General features: G+C 48.8%; 1 protein-coding gene across 2 annotated transcripts; it reads left to right on the top strand.

The window, feature by feature from the left end:
- The first annotated feature begins 632 nt into the window (after window positions 1-632).
- EGR4 (early growth response 4) lies at window positions 633-14559 on the top strand. 2 transcript variants are annotated; one of them, XM_053402126.1, is made up of 3 exons: window positions 633-717; window positions 10417-11143; window positions 12841-14559. In XM_053402126.1, exons 2-3 carry the CDS (start codon window positions 10996-10998, stop codon window positions 14181-14183), a joined length of 1491 nt encoding a protein of 496 aa, XP_053258101.1. In that variant the 5' UTR covers window positions 633-717; window positions 10417-10995; the 3' UTR covers window positions 14184-14559. The 2 variants fall into 2 exon arrangements, with proteins under 2 accessions (XP_053258101.1, XP_053258102.1); XM_053402127.1 differs by having other exon boundaries at window positions 639-717; window positions 11026-11143.
- Window positions 14560-20628: the final 6069 nt, after the last annotated feature.

Here is a 20628-nt window from a genome sequence, read left to right on the forward strand (position 1 = left end):
TCTGGCCCTGCCCACCACAGACATCCAGTTTCTGGAAGATGATCTGGATGAGATTGTGGTCATGGGACTGGAAAAGTCTCCCTGCCCTGTCCCAGGTGGTCTCACCTGGTACCATGGCTCTTCTGCCAACATCTCCGAGTTGCAAGCAAGGGCTTCTTTTATAAAAACAAATCCCAGGTTTGCCTCCCTTTGGGGAACAGTGAGGGCTTATAGGTGGGGGGGGGGGTTCAGAAATTCTTCTCTGGCTCAGGTTTTGACCCGAGGCAGAGAAGAATTCAAGCGCTTTACAAATCCTTCCCTCCTCAAACCCCAAATCCTCCTGGAAACTTATCCATGGGACTCCAAGGCTCCCTGCGGCAAACTGCTTTGGATGTTCCCTACACTGGTCTGAATCCGCAGCGGGAGACAACTGTTTACACAGAGGGTGTAAAGTGTCGAACAGTCAGAAGGGAGGCCTTGTCATGCATTTCTCTGTTTACTTCTGCCTTCTCGTTTGTTTCCCCCCTGAAAATCACGATTGTGCCGGGGATGTGGAAAAGCTGCGATGGGACGTGTGCCAGGATGCTCCCGGCTGGCCACGTGCCGGTTGCCATAGGAACCTGCAAGATGCACATTCTAGAAGTTGTCCTGAAAGGAGAGGAGGAGTCGGTTGGACAGTTGTAGGAAAGGGGGCAAAGCGGCCCTCAGATCCAAACCACAAAATCTCAGGATGTCCTGGTGAGTTGAGGGCGGGCAGGGCAGTTCCGAAATGGGAGCTTCTTAGGGGGACCAGTTGCCAAATTTGCAGTCCTACGTCTTGGGGACAGTGAAGCGGGCAGTGAGATGGGGGTCTCATTTCTGGGGTCAGAGACTCCAGTCTGCCAACTGGTTTCCTTAACTAGAAGAATGAATATCCATCAGGGGACGTATAGGGCCCTGTGCCTGTTTTTTGCATCACAGACCATGGAATTTGGCCTCTGGTGCAGCCTAAGTAAGCAGGAATTCCAAGAATCTGAGTCTTCGTTTTTAAAATGGAAGGGGTGAGTTTCTAGCCCTCAGAGTTATGCAAGGAGAAAAATCAGAAGAATGTACGTCATGTTTTTGCTAAGTTGTGATAAATTGAGAGGGCGTTTTCTTAGACCGTGGCACCCAGATCTGGACACGGCACTCCAGGTGTGGTCTAACCAAGGCAAAATGTTGTTGTTGTTTAGTCGTTTAGTCGTGTCCGACTCTTCGTGACCCCATGGACCAGAGCACGCCGGGCACTCCTGTCTTCCACTGCCTCCCGCAGTTTGGTCAAACTCATGCTGGTAGCTTTGAGAACACTGTCCAACCATCTCGTCCTCTGTCATCCCCTTCTCCTTGTGCCCTCCATCTTTCCCAACCTCAAGGTCTTTTTCAGGGAGTCTTCTCTTCTCATGAGGTAGCCAAAGTCTTGGAGCCTCAGCTTCACGATCTGTCCTTCCAGTGAGCCCTCAGGGCTGATTTCCTTAAGAATGGATAAGTTTGATCCTGCAGTCCATGAGACTCTCAAGAATCTCCTCCAGCACCATAATTCAAAAGCATCCATTCTTCGGCAATCAGCCTTCTTTATGGTCCAGCTCTCACTTCCATACATCACTACTGGGAAAACCACAGGTTTAACTATACAGACCTTTGTTGGCAAGGTGATGTCTCTGCTTTTTAAGATGCTGTCTAGGTTTGTCATTGCTTTTCTCCCAAGAAGCAGGCGTCTTTTAATTTTGTGACTGCTGTCACCATCTGCAAATAGAGTGGTACTCTTCCTTCTCTTGGCCTGGACAATATATTTCTGTTGATGCAGCCTAGAATTCCATTAACTTTTTTTTTTTTGCCCTCTGAATACCAGTTGCTGGAAACCATGGGAGGTTTTGTGCTCAGATCTTTCTTGCAGGTTTTGCACAGGCATGTTTCACAGAACTGAAGAGTTGGAAGGAACCAAACTCTCTCAACTTTTCCTCATAAGGCTTGGTCTCCAGGCCCTTGATTATCCCGGTCACCCTCCTGTGCACATGTTACAGCTCTTCAAAATCCTTCTTAATTTGTGGCACCCAGAACAGGACATAGTATTTCAGGTTTGGTATAATCAAGGCAAAATAGAGCTGAACTATTACTTTCCTTGACCTGGACACTATACTTCTGTTGATGCAGCCTAGAAGATCATTAGCTGTTTTGCTGCTCTATCACACAGTTAATAATAATAATAATAATAATAATAATAATAATAATAATAATTTATTTATATCCCGCCCTCCCCAAACAAAGCCAGGCTCAGAGCGGTTAACAACAATAAAAGTAACACAGCATTCTAAAATCAATTCATTTTAAAATCAATTCAAAATCAAATTCATGGCAACCATTGGGCTAGAGTTCTGTGAGGATTACCAAAGGAGGGGGTCAGACTGTGCCTTGGCCAAAGGCTTGGTGGAACAGCTCTGTTTTGCAGGCCTTGCAGAAAGATGTCAAGTCCCGCAGGGCCCTAGTCTCTTGTGACAGAGTGTTCCACCAGATCAGGGCCATGGCCAAAAAAGCCCTGGCTCTGGTTGAGGCCAGCCTAACCTCCCTGTGGCCTGGGACCTCCAAAATGTTTTTGTTTGTTGACCGTAAGGTCCTCCGTGGGACATACCAGGAGATGCGGTCCCATGGGTATGAGGGTTCTAGGCTGTATAGGGCTTTACAGGTTAAAACCAGCACCTTAAACCTGTTCCTGTACTCCACCGGGAGCCAGTGCAGCTGGTATAGCACCGGGTGAATGTGATCCCGTGGCGAGAACCCTGTAAGGAGTCTCACCGCGGCATTCTGCACCTGCTGGAGTTTCCATTGACTCATGTAAAGCTTGTGGTCCACTAAGACGCCCAGAGCCTTTTCACATGTTGCTACTGGCAAGCCAAGTGGCCCTCATCTGAGATTTGTGCAGCTGTTATTCCTGTGTAGAACCTGACCTTTGTCCCTAAAGAACTTCATTTTGTTAGTTTGAGCCCAATTCTCCAATCATCAATCCTGATTCTATCTTCTGTGGCATTAGCTACCTCTCCCAGTTTGGTGTCATCTGCAAATTGGATGAGCATCCCCTCAATTCCTTCATCCAAGTCATTAATAAAGATGTTGAACAACAACAGGCCCAGGACAGAACCCTGTGGCATCCCACTTGTCACATTTTTCCAGAATGACGAGCAACCATTAATGAACACTCTTTGGGTTCGGTCAGTCAACCAGCTACCAATCCATCTAACAGCTACCTCATCCATCCCACATTTTACCAGCTTCTCCACAAGACTATCACGAGGGACTTTATGAAAACCACTGTGAATTTGGCCACAGGATGCTTGACTAGATGCATTGATGCTTCTGGGAAGGGGAGAGGAGATTCCAAGTCACCCAAGCCTTTTGTTTTATATAAAGAAATGGTCCTTTCCCCCCATTTTTTTAAATTAATTTTCACAAAATTATAAACAAACAAGACAAACAAACACAAATCATAATCCTATTAGAAATTATACTCATTAACATTGTTAAGTGACTTCCTCGCTTCCCCTTGATTGAATTTCCATGCATATCCATTTAACGGTTTTCCAGATCACAGTTCTTATAAAATTTACCTTTAGCTTTAACATCTTTCCATCTTTACCTTTTGAAATTATACGTATTGATTCATCACTTAACTTATATAAAATCCTAAGCCTATTCATCCACGTCATATAAATATGCTCTGGTTGGTTCTTTGGGGCAAATGGCGTGAAGCCCCCAGGTTTCTCAGCCTGTTTTCAGCCTGCTCCCACCCACCTGCCTTACTGACCACCTGTCCAAGGAGTAGCACTGGCTGCCGCCACCTCCTCCTTCGCACCAGTGTTGTCATTGTAGGACTCAGCTGGGAAGAGCATTGGGGGAAACCCGAGTGTTGGTTCTGCCTGCCAATGGGCACCAGCCAGCCCTCCCTGTAAAATGGAAAGCCAGATCATTGGTCCAACCAGCCCACTAGTATTGTGTTGAATTCAAGCCAGCAGAGCCAGCGAAGTTCAGAGGAATTTGGCCACCCTCCAGGTGCCCGGCTTGAATCCTTGTTGACCTCCTGTCTGCGACTCCCGGCAAGACCAGGGGAGGTCTCCAATCGGCGATTCTTCCCAACGTGAAGAAGAACACACCATTCCTCCCCCTCCCATCACCAGGGGGGGGGGGAGAGACAGACAGAAATATATTTACATACTTTTATTCCTGTCTTTCCAGCAGTACAGAGAAATCATGTCTGTACCCTCTCATCCCAACTGCAGAGAGAGAATAACTCCACCCATGTACTTCCAGTACAGGGTCATGTGACACTCTGAGCTAACATCCGGTGCTCAGTGCACTGAATAGACCGTCCCTGGTTCCCACGGTACAGTCCCAAAACATCAGCTTCCTGTTTACCATTCCAGCCACCTGGAGCTCGCTTCTGCATTGCTCCTTTTTCGTAACATATTGATTGTGCTGACTAGCAGAAGTTCTTCAAGGCTTCGGCTTCCTAAGATTATTTCCATTGAACATTCCATGTTTTCTCACCACGGTTCTCCACCCTGGAGCTATGGGTCATCCCCTAAGCCGGGGCAGGCAACCTTTTCTCTTTCTACAGTGGTGGGTGAGGAAGGAGGGCTTGGCCACCTTCTCTCTCTCTGGTTTCACCCACATGACACATTTAAAGCTGTCCTTCGAAGTCTACGTGGACCATAACTAAGTCCCTGACATTTTGAAAAACACACCTAAGCAGAAATGAATATTATTATGCCTTGCAGAAGTCAACAAAGCTACACTAACATTGAGATCCACCATTGATTTTTCTCTGCTGTTTCTTTAAAAAAAAACCTGACTTGAAAGGGGAACTCCTTCCTGGCAGGTATCTTGGCCAGGTGGGCAGACAGGTGGGCAAGTCAGCAGGTGCTCAGCTGACAACCTTCGGGAGGAGATGGGATCCCTTTCAGAAATCGCTGGCACAGCAAGGTCTTGGATGCATTTTGCGGAGGAGCTTCCAAGAGAGCAGGTGGGCCTGGGTACCACCATCGCAGCATCCTCATCCTCTTGAGGAAGCTCAGCATTGCTTGCTTCCAGGTTGCTTGGACCGGTGTGCAGCATCCCATAGATTGCTGAGTCCCCGCCCCCTTCATTTCCCTGAGTGGTGGGAGAGAGGAGCCTTTGCACATGGGAAATAACACAGGAGACCTTCAGTCTTTTTGCAAGCTGAGTAGACTAAACTCAAGCAGTGGGGAACCCCAGGACTGGCTGCTGAATGTGGCACCCCTATCTTGCCCACAAGCTAAACAGGTGAGGGTAGCCAGTGGGTTTCAAACCCTCTGTAAGTTAGGGACTTCTCCTGCATGCAAAGATAGGCACATGGGCTTCAGCACATGGGTGTAGCCAGGATTTTTGTTGAGGCGGCAGGACCTGGTTGGGGGGGCAAGAATTTTGGGGGGCAGAACCGACGTGATTGGTCAGTTAAGTAAATCCGGCAGGTTGAGCAGACGAGACTAGTACAGTCATTCCTCGGATTGAAGTAGCTTCAGGATAAGTATTTTCGGGTTGCGCGCTGTGGCGACCTGGAAGTAATGGAGCGCATTACTTTCGGGTTTCGCCGCATGCGCATGTGGTCAAAATGACGTCATGCACATGCACAGAAGCGGCGAATCATGACCTGCACATGCGCAGATGTGTGGACGCGGGTTGCGTTCGCTTCTGGATGCGAATGGGGCTCCAGAATGGATCCCGTTCACATCCAGAGGTACCACTGTAGTGGGTTCAACAGTCAAGAAGGGGGTTTCTGCGCATGCTGTAGAGCAGGCATGTCCAAAGTCCATTTCAGGGGCCTAATCTGGCCCGCTGGTCGGTTTAATCCAGCTCATGTGGCAGTTTATTTCCTGTGGTAAAAATCCAGAAAAAAACAACTTCAATCCTAAATAAAGCTCAACAACCTTCGGGTAAAATTGTAAAAAAAGGCTCAACAACTTCGATCCTATAAAAAAAGTCAACAACTTTGGTTGGCCCTCACGGCCCTTCACTTCATCAAATCTGGCCCTCTTTGAAAAAAGTTTGGACACCCCTGGTGTAGAGGAAAGTAAGGGGCAGATGTGGTTCATTCACCACGGTCTCTACTGAGCTTCATTGTCCAAAAGGAAACATAAACCCTAGGTAAGCACTCCTGGAACCTCACCCCGCTGTGGCATGTCACAATATCACCTCTCAGTCTTCTCCCCACTTGGACTTGGGCTCCGTCACACACACACACACACACACACCCCGAGAGGCTGACTCTCAGGGTGCAGGGAATTTGTGTCATTGGGAAGGCAGACAGAGTTTGTAAACTGAATTGTTCTTAAACCGGACTGTTCTTCAACTGAGGTGTATACGGCTGATGTCTGGAGGGGCACAGATCATCAGCACTTGACAGGATCCGGCCGTGGCAAGGCATCTTTAGCTGCGGTTACACAACGGAGCAGCCTTTAATGACTTTGGCAAAAAGCAGCTACCCTGTTAAGGGAAGCTGTCAAGGCAGCTTTACATCTCCCCAGGCGCTCATTCACCTTATGCTATTTTTGCCCTGAGTGCGGCTCTCGTCGCTCCAGCGTCTTCTAGAAGCACAGAAGGTGTTGGTTTGATTCGCTTCCTGCTCTGCGCCCCCCTCCCTCCCCCTTGCTTTTTCCCTGTTGCTTTTCTGCCTTAAGCTCAGCCTTCCACGCTTCGCTTTGCATCCTGCGCAGGCTGTTTGGGAAGGCTGGTCCTGATGCCTTTTCCTGACGACCCAGATCCACAGTCAGATGATAAGCTGCACCTTTCTTAACTGGGCTTTGTTCACCTGAGCAGAGAAGGTTTTCTGCCGGCCTTTTCTACAATTCGAAGTGAGATGAATAGCAACGGCTGAGGCCACATAATGCAGCTTGCATTCAAAGCGCATTCCCCAGCCACGGCTTCCCCCAAAGCATCCTGGGAACTGTAGTGCTTAGGAGACCCCTGTTCACCTCAAGGAAATACATTTCCCAGAGCTGTTTAACAACGAGTCCCTCTTGTATCATTTTAGAATAGCTCAGCTGGTTAGAGTGGGGAGCTGAAGATGCCAAGGTTGCAGGTTCGTTCCCCGTGATGGAGAGCCACAAATTCCTGCATTAAAGAGGTTGGGCCCCTTCTTCTCAGGGCTCCACCATCTTTCCCAACATCAGGGTCTTTTCCTGTTCTTTTCCTGCTCTTAGACTAAAGTAAAGTTCTCAAACCAAGACACTATTTCCGGTTTTGCGGAGTTTGTAAACCGAATCGTTCTTCAACCAGACTGTTCTTAAACCGAGGTACCAGTGTATATATTTGCGAATAAACCATACGTCTGTTCAAGGGACATATATACACTGCACAAACTTTACTCGATCTATACATTGCACAATTTCCACAGACACACCTGTGGTGTTGCATGTACAAACATGAGAAGATGACTGCCTAATTTGTCTCTGCATCCAACAGATACAAATGTCTCTGTGCTGAGTGTTTGCACAAACAGAACCTGTCTATCTTTTTCCTTCCATGTGTTGTTTAGTTGTTTAGTCGTGTCCGACTCTTCGTGACCCCCTGGACCAGAGCACACCAGGCACTCCTGTCTTCCACTGCCTCCCGCGGTTTGGTCAAACTCATGCTGGTAGCTTCCAGAACACGGTCCCACCATCTCGTCCTCTGTCGTCCCCTTCTCCTTGTGCTCTCCATCTTTCCCAACATCAGGGTCTTTTCCAGGGAGTCTTCTCTTCTCATGAGGTAGCCTCATCTTCACAATCTGTCCTTCCAGTGAGCACTCAGGGCTGATTTCCTTCAGAATGGATTGGTCTGATCTTCTTGCAGTCCGTGGGACTCTCAAGTGTCTCCTCCAGCACCATAATTCAAAAGCATCCATTCTTTGGCTATCAGCCTTCTTTATGGTCCAGCTCTCACTTCCATACCTCACTACTGGGAAAACCATAGCTTTAACTATATGGACCTTTGTCAGCAAGGTGATATCTCTGCTTTTTATCTCTGCTGTCTAGGTTTGTCATTGCTTTTCTCCCAAGAAGCAGGTGTCTTTTAATTTTGTGACTGCTGTCACCATCTGCAGTGATCATGGAGCCCAAGAAAGTAAAATCTCTTACTGCCTCCATTTCTTCCCCTTCTATTTACCAGGAGGTGATGGGACCAGTGGCCATGATCTTGGTTTTTTGATGTTGAGCTTCAGACCATATTTTGCGCTCTTCTCTTTCACCCTCATTAAAAGGTTCTTTAATTCCTCCTCACTTTCTGCCATCAAAGTTGTGTCATCTGCATTTCCTTCCATAGGTAAGATAAATCCACACCAACAATAAAATTAAAGAGGCACATTCCTGCCTTGGTGAAATGCTGTGTGTGTGTGTGTAAAATATATACATGGCACATCATGTGTACACATGTTTATAAAGTGCACAAGTGTGTGTGTGTTTGTCTGCTCCTGTTTCCATACGGAAACAGCCAAGAGTCTTGTGACTAGCCAATTTATTACAGCCGAAGATTTTTGTGGACCGGAATGGTGATATATATTAATCATATGCATTCCTGTGTGTCTGGATAACATGTCTCTCTAATAGCATACATGCTCAGCTCTCTGAGCATAACACACATCACATGCAGGTGCAAGAAGTGTATGCAGGGAGAGCATATAATAATGCAACCGATAGCATAACAAGATGAGAAGAGCCTGCTGGATCAGGCCAGTGGCCCACTTCTAGTCCAGCATCCTGTTCTCCCAGTGGCCAGCAAGATGCCCTAATGGGAAATCTGCAGCTGGATTCGAACACAAGACTCTCCCCTCCTGTGGTTTCCAGCAACTGGCATTCAGAAGCATTGCTTCCTCCATAGCTTCATCCTCCATGGATTTGTCCCATCCTCTTTTGAGGCCATCCAGCTTGGTGGCCACCACTGCTTCCTGTGGCAGGGAGTTCCATAGTTGATATGTGTTGATATAATAAATAACATTGTGCCCATGGAAGATGTTAACTCCCTGTCTGTTTGGTGGGCATGCAAGTAAACACTACACCTAGTCTTCCCCCTACTCAGGTGGTTGCACCAATTCAATGAATAGAAGAATGCACTCTGCACATGTTCAGATGCTTTTTAATCCTTGACAGTGGAGCGAACCCTGGAACTGAAAATATGTTGGGCTGGAATAAACCCCTACTCCACACATTTTCCCTAAAGCAAAGGCAGATTTATCATTAAGGAATGCTTTTAAATGACTCTGATTATGATCCTATCTTTCATCCATATTGTTGACACCCTGAAGGCTCCAGGTTCAATCCTCAACGTCTCCTGGTACGCCTGGGAATCTGAAGCCTGGTTGTAGCCCTGGGAGTTGCTGTCAGTCGGTGCTGGCTGTATTGCCCTTGGTGGACCAGTGATCAGGCTCTATATAAGATGACTTCCTGGGCTCCTGTGATTTCACCCCAGATCAGCTTGGTCTCTGGAAGCCCCTCTCCTCTCCCCCTGCACATGTGGCGTGGGTCACTTTCTTGAACCACCTGCCACTGTTCACCTATTATTTTGCACCTGCTCTCTGCTTGGGGCTCATGCCAGTAAGGATTGTATTAACAGAAGTGCGGGAAGTTTGCAGAATTGACTGGGGGGATGGCTGCTGCAGCCTTTTGGCAAAAGTTTGGAGCCAGTGGTCTTCCTTGCACCGTATGTAGTATGTGCCCAGATAGCGTATCGCTTCTTCTCATCCCCTTTTTCTGGGGAAGGGTGGGGAGGGCTGGCCATGAAACGGGGGAGCAACCCCAGGAGGTTCAAATGTCCAGGTCTGTCCACTGCTGAGCTTTCTCAATGCAATGGATTATTACCAACAAAACATAGCAGTTAAGTAAGACTGCTTTGTTCCGGTGGAACAGTAGGCGATGGGCTCTCCGTTGCTGGAGTTCTCAAAGCAGAGTTTGGATGGCCATCTGTCAGGGATTTCTTTAGCTGGGCTTCCTGCATGGCAGGGGGTTGGACTGGATGACCTTGGGGTTCCCCTTCCAACTCTATAACTCTATAAATGAGGAGGTAACGTTCAGCTGACTCCGTCCCTCTCCATCCAAAAGTGGAGCTCTGCCAACACTGAGATCCTGGCCTTCTTTCACCTTGATCTTCCTGTGCCAGTGACCTAGAAATCTCCCCTCCTGGGGCACCCTCAGACTGGCAGCTGCCGCCTCGACTAGGGGGAAGCCCGCTTCCATCTGGTCCCACTGCGCAACAGCGCCCCTTGGTGTCCGTGCCAAAGCATTGCCTGGCAGTAGCAGCCCAGAGAGGACCAGGCGCCGGGTGGTTCTGGTGATTAGGCACCCTCCTCCAGGATTTTGCAGGATTTCTGGAGGCTTCCAACTTCCTGACGGCCAATTTTGTTTTATTTTCTCTCCCCCCCCCCTTTTCTTAACCATCTAGATATGAACTGTTGTTGTTCGGAAAGCAGAGAGCGGGGAGGGGAGAGCGCGCGGAGTGAGGTGGCGAGAGCCCAGGCGCCAAAAAAGATGCTAAAACGTCACAGGGAGAGATTTCCTTATTGGGTCTCCCTCGCCTGCATCCTGAGTCCATATATGGGCATTTATGTCACAGCAGCCTCGCTCGGGGAACTCCAGAAATGGAAGAGCGGAAGATCAGAGGCAGATATATAAACCCAGGCTGCGTCTCCTCGGCTCTTTGCTTACAAACACCGAAGAGGGGAGAGAGAGACGCACCTGCCGAGCTCAGCCCAGGTGAGGCCTGGGATACAGATACAGCCCCCAGCTCCCTAGGAATTCAGAGCATCCTCCTCTCTCTGCTACAGAGGACCAGCATCCCGGCGTCTTTCCACCTGTCGGAGGATTCCTTTACTCACCCCACCTGGAGCTGAAGCGACCTCTGGCTTGGTGGGGCCTCTGAGCAGCCAGGGAGGGGGCTCTCTCCACCCTTCCACACCTCCTGCTTTCCTCTCATCCTTGCCCCCCCATTCCCTCCCCCCATCTCATTTTCTTCAATTTGGACATGTTGAACACCATGGATTTCTCGCACCAGGACCCTCTGTATGACAAGCGTCAGCTGAAAGCAGGTGACGCTTCCGTCTCCGGGCAGGACCAGGAGTCCCAACTTTTGACGGAGCAGCCGAGGGAGGGAGCCTCTGATTTTCTCCCAGGTAAGGAAGAGAAGCCTTCTCCATCTCAGCTTCGGAAGTCGGGGGGGGGGTGGCGGGGCGGTGGATGGACCTGCTCTGCATTTTGTAACCTGATTATTTCACGTGAAAGCAAGCCGGGGGGGCAGGTGACCGGCGTCAGATTTGTGAGCGCACAGCGGCCCGGGCAAATGCCCTTCTCTAAAATGATGGTGTTATAATGGTTAGGGTAAATTTAAGAGTCCGTTAATTGTTTAAAACGATGGGGGGGGGGCTAGTAGGGGAATGTGGTTTGAAAATCGACTGTGATGGCATTCATTAGAATTGCGTGGCTAGAAGTGTGTGAGGGGGGGAGGTTAATACGAAAGAAACATAGAATAGAACCAGAAGGGCTCCCACGAGGCCATCCAATCCAACCCCTGCTTTGTGCCCACCAGATTCTATATGTGCTCAAAGCATTCTTGACAGGTGCTGGTTGAACCGTTTAACCCCAAACTTACAAAGGAGGTGGTTCTTCAAGTTCCCTGCTAGGTAGCTCAACCAATTGCAGAACAGAAGGACATTATTATTCCCATTTCGCAGATAGGGAATGGTGGTCGAGAGATTGGCTGGCCTGGTGGCTGAGGAAGCCCGTGCAAAGGCTGACACCACCCTACTGCTCCAAATTTGGATTCTTCCCATTTAGAATCTCCCTTTTCTGGCAAATGCACTGCACTGGATTGAAAATTGTGCTTGGGTCCAAGAGGGGAAAGTCCTTATCTCCGTGGTAGACCCTCTACCTTTCATGCAGGTAACATGTCCAGGTAGGGCTGAAAAGGACACCTGCCTGAAGCTTTGGATTGCTGCTGCCAGTCAGTGCAGACAGTTCTGAGCTAGATGGACTCAAGCCCATCTCGTGTCTCTTCGCTAGGGCAACCCACTTGCTATCTCCCAGTCTAACCAATGGTTAATTGCTCAAAGGATGGGTCAAGGTTGAAATGCAACTGGTGGAGGCTTTTACCCCCCAGATCCCAAGCCCGTGAGGCTTGGTTAAAGCTGCTTAGACTCTGCACATGCTCAGGAACTCTTCCTTCCTTCTTTATTTCACATGCTCTGGAGCCATTAAGACCTGGCCCATGGAGACCAACTCTGGGATCTAGCCCTGGGTCCATGAAGCCTTGAGCCCAACTCACCTCCTAGAAGTGTTGTGATGGTCAAATGAGTCAGGTGCGCGTGGGCATCATAACCCACCTCAAATTGCTGGATTAGGCTGCAAATCCACCTTGAACAAGCGAGTGCCTCATTGCAGGCACCCCACAGGAGGACATGCCTCACCCCTATTGCATCTGGGGCACGAAACAGGGCCATGGGGAGCTACATTCTACCAGCTCAGGCTATTGGTCCACCTAGGTCAGGTCTGGGTCCTTGATTTGGTGCCTGATCTTCAATGTCACAGTCAGGGAAGGGGCTCATCCCATCACCTGCCACCCGATGGCCACCTGTTTAGCTGCATTGCAAGGGGTTAGACCAGATGACCCCTGGGAAACCTTCCAACAGTTCCATGATGCCAGGACTCTTTTGGCTGAAGGATTAAAGCCGGGGCCGTCTGCTTGCAAAGCTATGTGTGCCACCATCCTAAGGAGCCATCGCACCTTCCCAGAAACCTCTGTTGCCTTTTCTTGTGGAGCTCTGGTGTTCTATGATTCTATGTGTAACGAAAACCCCATGTTTCTGTTTTCCAGGTGACTTTATGGGAGCCACAATGAACCCTGAAACCACAGATTACTACTTCGTCTCCAGACAGCCCTCCCCACCGGTCAGCTATACGGGCAGCTTTTTCATCAAGACAGAGCAATGCCAAGACCAGGAGTCCCTCTTCAACCTGATGTCAGGCATCCTTGGTCTTTCTCCCTTCTCGTCTTCAGAGGCCCACCAGAGGCAGCCGGATGCCGCCTACAGTGTCCCAGAGGCCATTCAGAACCATTTGGACCTCTATTCCACCTGCCAGCCCGAGCTGAACATTTCTGTGCGGCCGTCGTTAGCCGAGCAAAGCTATTCCACGTTCTCCAGCCCTGACACCATCCAGCAAGCCCAACCTTCCTCCGACGTGGGGGCCTCTTCCCAATGCCTCTTTAGCGAAAAACTGTTGGACAGCAAACAGGACATCAAGCTGTCCGCCATCTCCCCATCCCTGGAGAAGTTCAAATCTCCTTGTTCCCACTGGGACCCTCTCAGCCAATCTCAGAATTACCTACCAGCAGAATACACTCCTTCAGAGACATTCCGCCCCACAGAGGCCAGCCAGACAATGTTCCCCCAACTGGCATCAAAAACTGAGAATGTGTTGTCCGTCAGCTGCCAGTCAGAGCTCAACGGACTCCCCGAACAGTCGGGTTCCTTCGGACACAATCTGGACTTCACTTGCCTGCCGGAAAGGTTCTCCACTCTCACACAGATCCCCAGCGACTTTGTAGAGGCCAAGATCCCCAATTTGCCGCCCCAGCTCATCCAAGACTTTGAGTCTTCTTTGCCCCAGGCTGAGGTCATGCCAAACCTGGCAAGCACCAATGACCAGAGGCTGCACACCAGCCACACCCCACCATCAACTCCCATGACGGACTTCCTGGCCCATTCCTCCGGCTCCTTGGTCAACCCCCTAGCCCCCAGCCGGACCCCCGGAGCCGTCCCAGAGCCAAAGAAGAAGCCTCGCAGGGGGAAGTGCTCCTCCAAATGCTTCTGCCCCAAACCCCATGAAAAAGCCTTCGCCTGCCCGGTGGAGAACTGCATCCGTTGTTTCGCGCGGTCGGACGAGCTCAACCGCCACCTGCGCATCCACACCGGCCACAAGCCCTTCCAGTGCCGCATCTGCCTGCGGAACTTCAGCCGCAGCGACCACCTGACCACGCACATCCGGACGCACACGGGGGAGAAGCCCTTCTCCTGCGATGACTGCGGGCGCCGGTTTGCCAGGAGCGACGAGAAGAAGAGGCACAGCAAAGTCCACTTGAAGCAGAAAGCCCGGGCGGAGGAGAAGCTCAAAGGCCTGGGCTTCTACTCCGTGGGACTTTCTTTCGGGATGCTGTAAAACCCTGGGGGTGTGGGTGCAAATCCTGCTGTGACCTTGTGGGGAGGTTTTTTCTTTCTGGAAAGGGCTCTGGGAAACTCAGGTTAAGGTTCCTTCGTGCAGCAGAGAGTTGAAAGTAACGAGAGACGTGGCTGGACACAAGCATTGTGGCTTGTCCTGTTGATTCATTTTTTGGAGGTGTCCGGGTGGAAGAATGTGAAGGGAGGGGACCAAAAGGGTCTGGTGGGATGTGGGCAAGAATTCCATGCTCATTTGCAGAGGAGTTCAGGTCCAAAGGCCAGCTTCTGAGTTGTCAGAGAAATCTGTATTTTAGCAGAGGTGAGCTTCTGATTTTCAGCACCACATGAGTAGCGGACAGCTCCTAGTGGCTGAGCTAGGCTGAATTTCCCAAACAGCATTCGTAAAAAGATATATATATTACAAGGGGGAGAGAAACACCGATCTCTGTTTTACACAAGAACAAGACAACTTTACAGTTTTTAATGAACTGAACCGACTTTCATTACATAAGCACTTTAATGGGCCTTCCAGGGAGAGGGAGAGGGTAATTTAAAAAAACCCTAAGAATAAAATTTCTCATGTTCAAACGGCAGGGCTGGGGAAGGAGACAAAGTTGTATACAATCAGCACCGTTCATTGCTTTGTTAATGATGCCAATTGTTGCTATGGAGTAGGCAAACTTTGCTTAATGAACATTTTGTATATAATTGTGATTGAAGGATTGGGTGGGCGGGGTGATTCTCATTTTTTATGTAAATCTCTCTCTTTGTAAAAACAGAATGTGCCAGGGTTATTACAAAGCTGTGTTTATTTTTACAATAAACAAAATTTGTTTTAATCTTAAAAAAAAAAAAAGTTTGAAGATTTATTCTATGTTGCTTTTCACCGCCACCTTTGACCCCAATCCAGATCCCCCCCCCAAGAAACCCAAACCCTTCAGTAGTGGGAACTGAGGGACAATTCCTAGTTCCCTGTTTTGCCTGAAGGCAGCACAATGGGTGTTTTGGATGTAAGTGGGAAAGGGTCTCCTAGGCAGAGCTGCTCATTTAGCAGCAAAGAGGATCCAGGAATCTGCTTTGCGGAGAGAAACAGAGACCCCCCCACTGCCAAAGATATCTCCTCTCCAAATCTATCCAGATTCCTGCCCAAACCACCCCTTGTCTGGATTGTGATGGCCTGGGACTGGGGCTCAGACTCGGAGCCAGAGGAGTCTCAGTCCACACTGGATCCTTTGCCTCAGGCATCATCTGAACCAAGTCTGGGGCCTGATCCTGAAGAGTCCCAGTCTGCACAGGTTCCCCTGCAAAAAGCACCAGCTGGGCTGAATCAGGGGCCTGAGCCTGCCCTGGCTCCAGATGCGGGGATTACCTTGTCACCTCCAGCTGGGCCATCAGTTACAGCTGCTCCACTACCGGTTGGGTCAGGGGAGGCTGAGGCAGTCCCTGGGTCCATTAACCCACCAACGTCTCCCGAGCAGCAGAGACTGAGGTCTGAGAGAAGGAGAGACCTGAGTACTCGCAGGAGGAGTGCTCGCCTTTGGGCGAGACAGGGAGGTGAGTCACCGGGGATCAGGACCGGCCATTACCCAACAAAGATAAAAGGCTGTCGGACCCCGCCCCAGGTTGCAGGAGCAACATTGCTGTTTGCTAGAACCTGCCTGAGACCCTGTGCCTGACCTTGCCTGGTTTCCTGCCTTGGCCCTGTCGGACTGACTCCTTGTGGAATCCTTGGGTTCAGGACCGGACCTGGTCCGCGTTGCTCGGGTTAACCCCCGGGCCCAGCACATGGGTAATTCTCCTGCACCCACTGTGATTTTTCTATCAAGGCTCTCCACGGCATGAGTTTCTAGCGCTCTGCATCTCCAAAAGCTGTCTTATCCTCTTTTAAAGCCATCCAGGTTAGCAACCATCCCTGCCTCATGTGGCAGGGAGTTCCACAGTTTAACTCTATGCTGCGTGAAGAAGGACTTTCTTTTATCTGTTCTGAATCTTCCAACATTCACCTTCACTGGATATCCACCATGTCTAGTATTTTGAGAGATTTATTGCTCTGCACACTTTTGTCCCAGGCCCTGTCAATCACTGCAATGTTGCCCCCTGGAGCTCTAGGCTTGTCAATGTTGTTGGGATGCGTCCAAGGGAACGGGGGCAATTGGTAGGCCCCCAGCTGGCTCCAGCCCACCGGCCGGCAGCCGGGCAATCTCCTGTCCTTGGATCAGCATGTAACTGCGACTCAAACCTCAGAAACCTTCAGTATCTGAGCATGCAAGCCAGCAGAGAAAATAACTCTTTGCAACAGAAGGGCAGAGAGAGAGGCTGTGTAAAGCATATTTACAGCAGTTTATTTAGCATACATCAGGACAAAGAAAACATGTCTGTTCTCCTTCATGTCCAAAGCAAGAAGCATAAGCAAAAGCTATACACAAACGGAAGTTCCCAGCATGCTGTGCTGGAATGTAAACAGGCATGTGACACACAACAGCCTGTTCCTCTTAAGGCGGAACGGAATATATTAACAAATGTTTGGGACATTAGACTGTATGCAATACAGTGGTACCTTGCTACTCAAATGACTTGGCTCCCAAATAAATCAGCTCCCGAACACCGCAAACCCAGAAGTAAGTGTTCTGGTTTGCGACCGTTTTTTGGAAGCCGAACATCTGACGCAGCTTCCGATTGGCTGCAGGAAGCTCCTGCAACCAATCAGAAGCTGTGCCTTGGTTTTTGAACCATTTCGGGAGTTGAACGGACTCCCGGGATGGATTAAGTTTGAGAACCAAGGTACCACTGTTTACGTCAAGAAAGCTGACATAGGCCCATGATAGCGAATCTTTCATTTCAACATCATTCCCAATAACCGGAGATGAAGGCAGATGTGCTCCAGATTCTGGCAGGTGGAGCAGCTTGATGGTCAGCCTGTTGAGGAATGAGGCAGGCTTCTGTAGTCGCTCTGAGCGTATTGTGAAGGACAGAGTGTGGTGTCCTGTAGGAGGAATAGACCAGAATTTCAGTGGGAGGCAGAGATTGAGCCAGAAGAAGTAGGAGCTGGAAAGGAACAGCCTACTTGGGACTCAAATCTGGTCTGGAGGGGACAGATTCTTCCAAGGAAAAGGAGAAACTCCCAGACCCAGTGAAGGGAGGGGTGTGGAGAGCCCTTTGGTCTATTACTTAAAGTACCTCAGGAGCAGGATTGTTAAATGGGGTGGATGACTGAAAGAAAGTGAGAGTGAAAGCTGGACCATAAAGAAGGCTGATTGCTGAAGAATTGATGCTTTTGAATTATGGTGCTGGAGGAGACTCTGGAGAATCCCATGGACTGCAAGAAGATCAAACCTCTCCATTCTGAAGGAAATCAGCCCTGAGTGCTCACTGGAAGGACAGATCCTGAAGCTGAGGCTCCAAGACTTTGGCCACCTCATGAGAAGAGAAGACTCCCTGGAAAAGACCCTGATGTTGGGAAAGATGGAGGGCACAAGGAGAAGGGGACGACAGAGGACGAGATGGTTGGACAGTGTTCTTGAAGCTACCAGCATGAGTTTGACCAAACTGTGGGAGGCAGTGGAAGACAGGAGTGCCTGTCTTTTATTGGGAGGGTGGGGGGGGGGAATAGGGGGGGATTAAGGATGATATGTTTTTTGATAAAATGTTTTGTTGAAATTCTTAATAAAAATATTATTATTTTTTATAAAAAAGAACCAAACACCTGTCACTCTGCCTCCCTTTATCTCTTCAGCCTCCTCCTTCTTCGCCTTTTTGTTTGGATGACTGTGAGGAGCTGCTGTTGAAAAGACCAAACGACAGAGAGGTCAGCGCTCTCAAACTGCTGCAACCTCCATGCGCCGCACTTTGCCGGCACACAGTCAACAAGGCCACAGCTGTCATCCATGCCGTATTTGAGCTACAGCTGCTCCCTGCAACCAGGCAGGCCGAATTCAGCTTGGGAGGCGATGTGGTACAGCCTTCTCCTTGGGGGAGCCAATTAAAATAGCTCCAGACAAGTGGCAGAGCACCACCAGTGTCCCGTCTGCCCTGATATGCTATGAAACTGCAGGTTTAAAATGATCTCCACAGACATAATATATTAATGATGGACGGTGAAAGTCTTTGGAAGCATTTTGGAAGATAGATTTGAATTTGAAAGTACTGCATGCACTTTACTTTACTGAAAAAGAACTACATGGAAATGATGTATCGGTGGTACGTATTTCTGGTTGTTGTTGTTTAGTCGTTTAGTCGTGTCTGCCTCTTCATGACCCCATGGACCAGAGCATGCCAGGCACTCCTGTCTTCCACTGCCTCCCGCAGTTTGGTCAACTCATGCTGGTAGCTTCGAGAACACTGTCTAACCATCTTGTCCTCTGTCATCCCCTTCTCCTTGTGCCCTCCATCTTTCCCAACATCAGGGTCTTTTCCAGGGAGTCTTCTCTTCTCATGAGGTGGCCAAAGTCTTGGAGCCTCAGCTTCAGGATCTGTCCTTCCAGTGAGCACTCAGGGCTGATTTCCTTCAGAATGGATCAGTTTGATATTCTTGCAGTCCATGGGACTCTCAAGAGTCTCCTCCAGCAGCAGAATTCAAAAGCATCAATTCTTTGGCGATCAGCCTTATTTATGGTCCAGCTCTCACTTCCATACATCACTACTGGGAAAACCATAGCTTTAACTATACGAACCTTTGTTGGCAAGGTGAGGACTCTGCTTTTTAAGATGCTTTTTAAGGTGCATATTTAACCCCGGTTTAATTAGCAAAAATGTACAGAACAAGTTCTAATAAGTGCTGGAAATGTAGAGAAACAGAGGGTACGTTTTATCATATGTGGTGGGAATGTAGGAAGGTCAAAAACTATTGGGAAATGATTTATAATGAAATGAAAAAAATGTTTAGAGTAACCTTTGGTAAAAACAACAACAACCAGAAGCCTTTTTATTAGGTATTCTAGGAGCGGAGATTCCAAAAGAAAAGAAAAGAAATTTTCTGTATGCTACAATGGCCGCCCGGATACTGTTAGCCCAGGGGTGCCCAAACTTTTTTCAAAGATTTGATGAAGTGAACATGTGTGAGGGCTAACAAAAGTTGTTGAGCCAGATTAGGCCCCCGAAACATGCCTGTGTTAGCCCAAAGATGGAAAGAGGAAGCAGTCCCAACGGAAGAAGATTGGCAAACCAAGTTAATGACTATGCAGAAATGGCGAAACTAACTGGAAAGCTCAGAAATGAAGATGACAAGAAATTTTAAAAAGAATGGGAAATGTTTATTATGTACTTACAGAAGTATTGTAAATAGGTTAATACATTGGCAGGATTTTAAGAACACTTGTAATTTTAGAAATAATATAAGGCATTTGAGATAGAAAAATAATTTGGAGTAGAAATGATATGCAGTTGAAAAAGGAAAGTAAGGAACCAGAAATCATGGATTTGATATGGTTTGGGTTTTTTTTTACAATTTTGTTTGTTCGTTGTTGTGGTGTTTGTTGTCGTTTGATTTTTATTTCTGTTATTTTTGTTGAAAAATTAATTTAAAATCTTTTTTTTAAAAAAAATGTTATTCACCTACTTATTTGAAATCCCACCAATTTATAATCCTGTTGGCAAATGAGCTAAAAGTGCCTGCAGAAACTTTTGCTTTGAGCTCCCTTGCAGCTCAGGTTTTGCAATGTTTATCTGAAATGGATTTGCAAGGGAGCTAAGGTCTTGCAAGAAATCCTTGCCCGGATCTAACAGCTCAGATTTTGCATAGGTTTTATTGTTTTATTTTGAATTGCAAGACAGATCCTTTGCAAAGCAAGGTAGTTTGCTGGGGGTAGCTCTCCACTTGGAAACCTGCCTTTAAAAAATGCCTCACTTTGAAGAGGGCATTGCAGAGTTGGAAAAGGTTCAGAAAATGGTAACCAAAAACGATCAAAGAGTTTGAACAACTGCAGCGTCTGGGACTTTGAAGTTTAGAGAAAGGGTGAGAAAGAGACATGGTGTGCTGGGCCCGGGAGTAACCCATGAAATGCGGTCCAGGACTGGTCCAGAATCCGAAGGTTCAGCTGGGAGTCAATCCAACAGGGCCAAGGTAGGAAACCAGGCAAGGACAGGTACAGGATCTCAGGCAGGATCTGGCATACAGCAATGTTGCTCCTGCAACCTGGGGCGGGGTCCATCAGCCTTTTATCTTTGTCGGGGCAATGACCGGTCCTGATCCCCCGGTGACTCACCTCCCTGTCTCACCTGAAGGCTAGCACTCCTCCTGCGTGTACTCAGGTCTCTCCTTCTCTCAGACCTCAGTCTCTGCAGCTCAGGAGATGTCGGTGGGTTACTAGACCCAGAGGCCGCCTCAGCCTCCTCTGACCCAACCGGTAGTGGAGCAGCTGTACGTGATGGCTCAGCTGGAGGCAATGGGTTAATCCCCGCATCTGGAGCCAGGGCACGCTCAGGCCCCTGACTCAGCCCAGCTGGTGTTT

The sequence above is a fragment of the Podarcis raffonei genome, chromosome 9 (genome assembly GCF_027172205.1).
Source record: "Podarcis raffonei isolate rPodRaf1 chromosome 9, rPodRaf1.pri, whole genome shotgun sequence".
Taxonomy (NCBI): Eukaryota; Metazoa; Chordata; class Lepidosauria; order Squamata; family Lacertidae; genus Podarcis; species Podarcis raffonei.

What these genes read in the sequence shown, in the direction of transcription:
- EGR4 (XM_053402126.1), top strand. Translation starts at nt 10,996, where the DNA reads ATGTTGAACACCATGGATTTCTCGCACCAGGACCCTCTGTATGACAAG. An exon ending in AGCCTCTGATTTTCTCCCAG is followed by an intron (nt 11,144 to 12,840) that starts GTAAGGAAGAGA and finishes TCTGTTTTCCAG; the next exon opens with GTGACTTTATGGGAGCCACA.